General features: G+C 45.8%; 1 protein-coding gene across 1 annotated transcript in view; it reads right to left on the bottom strand.

The window, feature by feature from the left end:
• Positions 1-7,703, bottom strand: part of cacna2d2b (calcium channel, voltage-dependent, alpha 2/delta subunit 2b) — a 140,412-nt gene extending 132,709 nt beyond the window's left edge. Inside the window, exons 1-2 of the mRNA XM_070438945.1 lie at positions 7,375-7,703; positions 2,996-3,077 (exon numbers count right to left, since the gene is read on the bottom strand). Coding sequence (XP_070295046.1) covers positions 2,996-3,077; positions 7,375-7,490 — 198 coding nt within the window. The 5' untranslated portion in view covers positions 7,491-7,703. The remainder of the gene's footprint in view (positions 1-2,995; positions 3,078-7,374) is intronic.
• Between the last annotated feature and the right edge of the window lie 2,460 nt (positions 7,704-10,163).

The following is a 10,163-nucleotide window of genomic DNA, read 5'->3' as shown; positions in this document are numbered from 1 at the left end:
GTCTAGTGAGAGTGCATGGAGTCAGCTCCAAAAAACTAAAAGAAAGGGGTCAATGTAAATAGTCCGTGTAGCCATTTGATTAACTGTTCCGCAGTCTTATGGCTTGGGGGTAGAAGCTGTTTAGGAGCCTTTTGGTCACAGACTTGGAGCTCCGGTACCGCTTGCCGTGCGGTAGCAGAGAGAACAGTCTATGACTTGGGTGGCTGGAGTCTGACAATTTTGATGACCTTCCTCTGACACCGCCTGGTATAAAGGTCCCGTATGGCAGGGAGCTCGGCCCCAGTGATGTACTGGGACATACGCACTACCCTCTGTAGTGCCTTGCGGTCGGATGCAAAGCATTTGCCATACCAAGTGGGGATGCAGCCAGTCAAGATGCTCTCAATGATGCAGCTGTAAAACGTTTTGAGGATCTGAGGGCCCATGCCAAATCTTTTCAGCCTCCTGRRGGGGAAGAGGCGTTGTCTTGTCCTCTTCACGACTGTGTTGGTGTGTTTGGACCATGATAGGTCCTTAATGATGTGGACGCCGAGGAACTTGAAGCTCTCGACTTACTCCACTTCAGCCCTGTCGATGTGGATGGGTGCATGCTTGGCCCTCCGTTTCCTTTAGTCTACGATCAGCTCCTTTGTCTTGTTCACGTTGAAGGAAAGGTTGTTCTCCTGACACCACACTGCCAGGTCTCTGACCTCCTCCCTATCACTGTTGGTGATCAGGCCTACCACCGTCGTGTCGTCGGCAAACTTAATGATGGTGTTGGAGTCATGTATGGCCACTCAATCGTGGGTGAACAGGGAATACAGGAGGGGAATAAGCACACACCCCTGAGGGGCCCCATGTGTTGAAGGTCAGCGTGGCGGATGTGTTGTTGCCTATCCTCACCACCTGCGGGTGGCCCATCAGGAAGTCCAGGATCCAGTTGCAGAGGGAGGTGTTCAGTCCCAGGGTCCTTAGCTTGGAGGGCACTATGGTGTTGACCACTGAGCTGTAGTCAATGAACAGCATTCTCACGTATGTGTTCCTTTTGTCCAGGTGGGAAAGGCGWATGTGGAGTGCAATAGAGATTGCGTAATCTGTKGATCTGTTGGGRCAGTATGCGAATTGGAGTGGGTCCAAGGTTTCTGGGATGATGGTGTTGATGTGAACCATGACCAGCCTTTCTATGCATTTCATGGCTACAGATGTGAGTGCTACGGGCGGTAGTCATTTAGGCAGATTACCTTGGCGTTCTTGGGCGCAGGGACTATGGTGGTCTGCTTGAAACATGTAGGTATTACAGACTGTATGCATCTTTGTACGCGTCTCTGTGTGTGGAGTAAAGGTGATTTAGTTGTTTTCCCCCTATTTACAGAAGTGACATGCTGGTAGAATTGAGGTCAAACAGATTTCAGTTTTTCTGCATTAAAATCATTGGCCACTAGGAGTGCCGCCTCTGGATGTGCAGTTTGCTTATGGCCCTATACAGCTAGTTGAGTGTGGTCTTRGTGTTAGCATCGGTTTGTGGTGGTAAATAGACAGCTACTAAAAATATAGATTAAAATCTCTTGGGAAATAGTATGGTCTACGGCTTATCATGAGGTATCCTAACTCAGGCRGGCAGAACCTAGAGACTTCCAGGCATTGTTAACAAAGAGACCTCCTCCCTGAGCTWACCAGACGCTGATGTTCTGTCTTGCCGATGCACAGAAATCCCAGCTAACTGTATATTATCCATGTCCTTGTTCAGTCATGACTCCGAAAAGCATTGAATATTACAGTTCTTCATGTTCCGTTGATGGGATAGTCTCGAACGGAGCTCATCCAGCTTATTCTCCCGTGATTGCCCGTTGGCCAATAGAACAGAGGGTAGAGGCGGTCTATCCACTTGCCGACCGTAGTCTCGTCAGATATCCYGCACGCCGGCCTCTATAACSCYGCCTCTTTGTTCTCTGTATGTYGGGGATTTKGGCCTGGTCYGGAATGAGCAGTAAGTCCTTCGCTGCCGACTCATTGAAGTAGAAATCCTCATCCAAATCAAGGTTAGTGATTGCTGTTTTGATGTCCAGAAGCTCTTTTCGGACATAGGAAACAATGGCGGAAACATGTTGTACAAAAAATRCACACAAAATAGCACAATTGRTCAGGAGCCCATAAAACAGCATCTATTTCCTCCAGCGCCATTCTACTCGCAGTTGAGTAGAAACTCGAGTTTGGGTAGAAACCACGGATAAAATAGATAAAGGTTCAGTTCAATTCATGGGCCTTTTTCAAAAGAGCACAGGATTCTCCTGCGGCCTACACTGTGTAGCGCCAGGCAGTGGAACATTCGCTCCCGGAGCTGTTTCAGACACTGGGCAGGATTATGGGTAAATGAATGAGGAAAAGGTGCATGGCTCCCATCAAGGATTTACTGCAGGCTGCCAGACCATCTGTTCTTCTCTGACACCAACACAGAGAACACGAGCCACGACCATCAGTCATCGCTCACTCACAGCATCGAGGACACCCATCCCTCACCATGTATAGGACCCATTGGCCCACTACAGCTGATCCAAGTTTTACGATTCGGCTACTGTACAGTATATGTTAAAGGATGTTGTATTGTTCAGTCACCTGTCATAGTATGGTCACAGGCACACACACATACACAGACATGCGTGTGCACACACACACACACACACACACACACACACACACACACAACCACACACACACCACACAACACAACCACACACACACACACACACCACACACACACACACACACACACACACACACACACACACACACACACACACACACACGTGCACACACGTGCACACTCACAACTCTCTCAATGCAGAAGACACACCCACATGTATATCTTACAGTACACAGATGGCAACTCAGACACACATCTTCTGCGACTTGACAATCAGGGGCAATGAGTTCAAATTGACAARCTGTCCCTCTCCCTGTTGAAACATGATATGCGGTAGCTTTTAGCCTGGAGAAGAGAGGTTAGGCGAGCACTCACCCCTTTCAGCTGCTGGGCTCCGCTGATGTGCTGGAAGACTCTGTCGATCTCCTGCTCGATGCGCCTGGCCCAGTGCATGATTCTGTGGACACACAATATGGAGGTGAGGTGTCACCCAATACCARCACATCTGCATGTTAAACCCCATCCAAACTGAGACAACAGGAGTTTGTTATGACCAGGACCTTGCTTGCGATCCCCGTAACCAGCTTTAACAGTTCCCATTCCCCTCCTAACACATGGAAATGACGACACCACTCGAACAAATGCTAAAGAGAGAAAGTGGAGGCTACGGGCCCTGGTCCAAAGAAATGCACTACTTCGAGAATAGGGTGCCATTTGGGACTTAGCCTTGGTCAAAAGTGGAGTCGAAGCAAAGGAACTCTCGGAGTGTTGGTTCCGAGCCAAGAACATCCGTTTCCTCTCACTCCCTTGGTGGGGTGAGATTCTCTCCTGCAACAAAGCCAGAAGAAGAAGCACATTCAACCACCTGACTAAACACACTAAAAAGAAATGCAAAGCCCCAATGCTTGACTCAAGTACTTTGTGGAGCATTAATCATTGATGAGCCCATTCAGCGAGATAAAAATATGAGGGCCACATTTCGTTGCTTCGTCGGGCCTGAGAAATGCTGCAGTAAAGCAAGCACAATCTAAAATGGTGGAGCGAGTCAATCGAAGGACACACTATTGCACTCCATTGCCTTATGCTACACCTTAACAACCACAGCAAATACACTTCTGGAACAATCTTCAGTTACAGTGTTCCAAAAGAGGGTTTATGACTCCGACGCTAAACAGTAGATATAGTAGGTCTATAAACACGTCACTACCACATCAAGATATATAGGCCTAGACTCTGCCTAGAGTATTAAAAACAGACTGTGCATTAAGAACACAGTGTGTTCAGCTGTCCATACTTGTACACTGTGAAATCAAGTCGAAGGGCTATATATAGGCACACAGTGTAGGTAGCAAGTATCAGATGAGTCACGACCAGCAGCACAAGAATCAAGTGGGTAACAACTGTAACAGCCAGGCTACAGTATAAACACGCTCGTGAATCATCGGCGATGGAGGCACAACACAGCCAGTCACAATGTAACCGACACCACTACAGCTGGCTGAGAGAAGAGCTGATGCAGACAGATACTGTAGAAAGACAATGCATTCCGCTCCCAGACGTTGGCTGCTGGATGACACATCGAAGCGCCATCAACGACTAACAGACTCATTAACGATTTAAAAATAGCCGTAGTCCTGTCTGATGCAAATGAGGCTACTGTCTGATGATTACGCAAGAGATGCTGGACACAGGAAGATAGACATGATATGACCAAAGATGGTATTGTTTTAAAGGAGAGGGTGGCAAAACAGGCTTTGTTTCATGATTGTTGCAATCTGAGCTGCAGAGCATCCCCTGTTTGTTGACGAACACAAACAGACAGACATAATATGTGATATGATATGACCAAAGATGGTCATTTAAAAAAAAAGGAAGAGTAGGGTGGTAATAAATGCCTTTAGTATATGATAGTGCATGACTAAACAGGCTTGGTTACATGACTACTGCTAGTGCCCACAGAACAGCAGAGCAGAGCAGAAGTCCTCTCTCTGACTGTGGCAACATCCCATATTACACCCTTATCCCTGTATAGTGCACTACTTTTGACCGGGACCCGTCATAGTGCGCTAGAAAAGTAGTGCACTAAATAGGGAATAGGGTGCCATTTGGGATGCCCCAGCTTGTGTGACTCAGAGCAGCTGAAGCCCGATCCTGGCTTTTCTTAGTGCGCTCCATTTCCTCTCCTCCTGGGCCCCACTGGGACATCAGAGAACTGTGTGTTGCGGAGCTAGCTGCCTGCCATGCTCCTGCCTCTCCTCTGTTACCTACCATCCATCCATCTCTCCAGGGACCGGAGAGAGAGAGAGAGAGTAGCACTACACGGCCCGCTGTGACCCATATTCACTTCCAAAGGGAGAGGGAAGGAGAGAGGGGGAGCGGATGGGATACTCAGAGAGGGTGGGGTGATCCGAGAGGGGGAGGGGCAGGAGAGAGAGATTCTGAGGAAGAGCAAGTGTGAGAAAGAGACGGAGGGGAGGGAGGGAAGGACGGGGGCTGGGAGGGATGGAGAAAAGGGATAAACCCTGACTGCTGCAGTATTCATTCTTAATTGGAGGGAGCTGCTGTTCTTCAGTGTAGTGATTCTGCTTCATTTAGCTTACATGAAGAGACCCAGGGCTGAGGGAAGTGGTGCTGTTTCACTGCACTCACTCAGCAGATAACCAGAGGGAAGAAGGAGAGGACAACCTTATGTACCTCCCACAATAACCCAATTCATCACCCCCCCCACACCCACACCCACACCTCCCCTGTTGCGCCAAAGACCCTTGCTCTCATTGGAACACAACACACCGCTCCCAGTATCTCCAGCTGTCATTGGCCCAGAGTTTCCTTCTACTGTCCCAAAGATCCCAGTCCCATCTGGTGAGTGCCTGCCTGCCTGACTGCAGAGCCTGGAGAAAGGCCCGGAAAGCTGTGGTCTCCAGTTAAGTGCCAGCTGTGCTTACGAGTGAAAGGGTTAAAGGTTGGAGAAGAAGAGCTGGGAAGAGGATGATTAAAAGTAGGGCACAAAGTGATGACTATTCCCCTATGGACAGATTGAGGATCATTTTGAACGCAGGCTTATTAAAATCAGCTTCAAGCATAGCTAGAATGGCATTATTACTGTCGGGCTCACTGCAACTGCCAGAGTAAGCCATGCCTTACAACTGTAGGCTACTTACTTCCTTTAAGTCACCGTTACCTGTCTTGTTTCCGGCTAGTGTTTAAGCTCCTCTCACAGACCAATTAGGGCACAGAGATTGTCTATTTTGACATGTGGACATGGGCTAATGGCTACAGAGGTTTTTATTGATTCTTTCTATAGATCCATTTTAAAGCAAGACATGCTTTAGCCCCAGATTACCTTCCAGATCTGGTGGTCGTAGTCCCAGCAACCACATAAAAGGCAAAACTGATCCTAAATCAGCGTATGATACGTATCAAGCGTCTCAAAGTAGGAGTGCCGATTTAGGATCAGTTCTGCCTTTTAGATCACAATGAATAAGATTACATGGACAGAGGGAACCTGATCCTAGATCAGCACTCCTCTGAAACCCTTGATCAAATTTAAAGGCTTTCAAAGAGAGGACTGGAGTGAGTGACTTTGTCGAGACTGTATGCTACACTTGAATGTATGTCGTTTGTGCAATAAAAACGGTACAATAATATGTATTGAACAACAGTGTTCTGTAACCCTGCACACACAACCATCACGGCTCCTATAGAAAATGCAATCCCATCAAGTTGTCGGCAAACCATCAAGACATGCATGTCGTTCTGCACAAAGCACCAAACAAAAACCCACATTTCACAGGCTACCTAACTAGACCTACATCCCAAATAAAAGCATGTCCACATGATGTTGATGTGTCATTCGGATTCCACATGCTTGAATCCCAAACAAAAGCGAAAGATTTTACAGCATTAGAAGTCGTGGAGCACAACTATATGCTACCATGTCCAAAAACAAATGACCTCCCCTATATTCCCTTCAGGACTGTGACCGTCTGGAAGGAAAGCAACAAAAAAAGCCTGATGCTGCCCAGTTTGATCAAAGACAGCAGCCAGCACTGCATTGACATCATGAGACACACAGAGATGTTGTGACGACTAAACTCCCATTGAGCCACATATGAACACAACAACCATCAATTAGGTGCCACGCAGCCTGCTCTTGCCAACCAGACTGTTGACAGAGACTGGCTAGCAAGCAAGCAATATTGTTTGTGCCAATGATATGACAAAAATGACACATCTAGAACATTTACATTTGAGTCATTTAGCAGACGTTTTTATCCAGAGCCATTTAAAGGAGCGATTACGGTTAAGTGCCTTGCTCAAGGACAGATGTTTCGCCTATTCAGCTCGGGGGTTCGAACCAGCGACCTTTCCGTTAATAGCCCAACGCTCTTAACCGTTGGGCTAAACGGGAAATTATTTATGTAGTCAATGGTAAATGGTAATTGGTGAATAGTGCAGTGTTTGTATGTGATTCCTTCATGTATTGTGTATGACAGAAAGCAACGGTCCACATCCCTTTAACATCCTAAATTGACTGTTTTATTGCCCGTTCCTCGTTTGCCGGAGCAGTCGCAGCATAGCGGGGAAATATGTTCACGTCAGAAATACAATGCGAGGAACCTAATTTAATGATAGGAAAGCAGAGGTGGTACACCAGCACAATGACGGTCACCCAACGTGGCAATCAAATGCTGGACCTCAAAATACGCATTTTGTCTGTGACAGCTGAGCAGCCAGTGATATAGAATACTTACGTGTATTGCTGGGGGAACGTGAGACCATCGGCGCCAGGCCACTGTACAGTGAAAATCAAGATAATCTGGAAAGACACCAAGCAGACAATGCTGCAAGACGGAGTGCATATCGCCATTTTCCATTAAAAATCTTGAAAACTGGTTTGGAAAAATGTGAACTAAGATCCCACAACGTTAATGTTCAATCGCCTTTCGAGTTTATTTCGGGTCGCCTGCTGATTTCGACGGTAAACAAATGTGGACTAGCCTATGATTGATGCTCCTGCCAAGATACCGCAGTCGCTCACTCGCCCACTCTGCACTAGTCTCAGCAGCATCCGACGCACAGGCACGAGTGTAGCCTCTCTATTTCACGCATGAAGAGGACCACTTTGAATCCAATGTGATATAGGCTCAATTTCACAGATGAGCTAGACTTCAACCGCATTGTCACTTAATTTAATTCACAAACACAAAACATTTACATGTATTTATTATGCTTTCAAGATTTATTGACAAAAATTATTTTCATAATTATTYTTTTTTTAAACATCTAAAATGTGATTTACTATGCCTATATTTATTTGAATGTGCTAAGCCTAGTGATGTAGAGATTAAAAGGAAACTTGATATGCATGAAGGAAACTTATGCAATGCAGTTTGCCTACTGTACTTCCTCCTACCTTTTCTGGCTATTGGATAGCCTAATAGCCTATATCATACCGATATCATGTGAACCCACTGATGCGCAACTGTGTAAGAGCTCGAGCTTCTTGGATAAATCACTGTGCGTGGGAGACTTGCCAATGTAGCCTATACCGACTGGACAAAACGTCAATTCAATGCTTTCTATTTAACCGTCTCTTCAAGCTTGAAAAAGCCTAACAGTACATTGCTTACTTGAGCAATGGCCTTGTGCCAGTTAATGAATGTAACAGGTCCCTCTGTGCCTCGGCCCCTAGTGTTCCTTCGTGAAATATAGACTGAAGAACTCAGCTCTCTGCTGGTAAACTGACCTTCTAAAGGTTACATGAGATTGCTGCTTCAAAGCAGCTTGTTGAGTTCTGGCTGCCCCATGTGAGGGACCTCTCCCGCAGGCAGGGAGGCAATGCCAGCAGGTGTAAGATGAACTCCTATGCATGCTCTCCACATATTGATTAATGCTATCAAAGTTAAAGGGGAACTCCACTTTTCCCCCCATTAGTCCACTGTTGAAACAGTGAAAAAAATTCAGCATTCAAGTTTGGAAGATGTTGGACATTCAAGACACAAAGTGTCACCGGCCACATCATCATGATGATGCAAAATGCTCTCCTGAATAAAAGGCAATCAAAGACACAGAGTCATGTGAGATTGATGTCAGTACGCCTTTGAAAATTGGGTACACAAATACGGTGTTTTGTTCAATTCATTAAATCTTTGTCCCCAAAAGGCAATTTGTGTACAACATAAAAGGACACATCAAAACACACAAAACCACATATGGATGTATAGGATAAACGCAAGCATGATACGATAAGTTGAAAAACGCCCGCTGTTGTGCAAAATACAAAGGTCAATCAATTACTTTTGTACTATAATTATAAGGTGGAGTTGCAGGATATTTGGGCAGGCCAACACATATTGAGGAAGTTGTAATTGAAGACATCTACTGAAAATCCCAGCTCTCTCTTACTAAGCAGACTGACACGAGAGTGTGGCAGCATCTATTCCTGTTTCTCCAATCGCCAGGCAGGGGTGAGGGGGTGGTGGGGTGCTAGAGGTTACAGCTTTGAGGACTCTCCCTGACAGCCCTGCAGGCTTTAATCCTGTTGCCACATCCTGGGGAGAGCAGTCTAATTACTGACCCACCACTACCTCTTCTCTTCCTGCTGATCCCCCCTAGGAGGGCACTACTCTGTTAATTGGAATGGCTCTCTAAAGGGAATTGAACAGTAGTTCAACACTTCATGTGTCTGTGTGTGTGTGTGTGTGTAGCCAAATCCGAGTTATAATAGCCCTACATTAATAAGTACTTTGGTTTTGTGCACTGACACAGGGAACATTGTCAAGTCGGGACGGACCGTGAACACATAGCGTAATATCAGCCAGACCTTAACCTTCCCATGACCTCTGGTCATGTTAACTCAGTCTCAACGTTAAATCACACAAGTATCATGCGGTTCCACCACAGCATATTGAGGATACGTCTCTATGACACAACCCTGCGGTCTCAGACTAGGTTAATTGGGAGCAGAAAACAACCTTTTCTCAGTCAGTCAAGCCTCTTCGTCCTCTAGCCTCAAACTCTTTGGCATATGCCTAGTCGTTTACTGGATTGACATTYGTAAAAAAATAATAATAATAATTGCCCAAACCAAAATATAATTAACATGACCTTAGAATACAAAAAGGCAGAACTGGATAGTTAACACTCACGGGGGCACTGGGAGGCACTATAAATAGAAATTCAAACCAACTTATATTATTCTAAAGAATGTTGAAGCTTCTACTGAAAAAATATAATTGTAACTCAATGAGGATCACATTTCAAATCTTCCCCATTACTGTCATTGTGAGTCTGAGTAGCAGCAATGTTGTTACTGCTGGTTCATACCCGAGATAAACACATTATGGTGCTTATTATGGTGCTGACGGCCTCCACCTGGCTACAACACAGTTACTCCTCAGTTCCTCTGCTTCATTTATTCTGTTTACTAAAATATCTTAGGCTCATGTTGTAAGATATTTCTGTCTTAGTGTTTTGAGCTGTGTGGTGTGCATGATACCAACTCTGTTTTTTTTATTTGTCTGAACAGATTTAGCTACAC

Source organism: Salvelinus sp. IW2-2015, unplaced genomic scaffold (assembly GCF_002910315.2).
Source record: "Salvelinus sp. IW2-2015 unplaced genomic scaffold, ASM291031v2 Un_scaffold1306, whole genome shotgun sequence".
In the NCBI taxonomy this organism is placed as follows: Eukaryota; Metazoa; Chordata; class Actinopteri; order Salmoniformes; family Salmonidae; genus Salvelinus; species Salvelinus sp. IW2-2015.
This window is presented reverse-complemented; position numbering and strand designations above follow the sequence as displayed.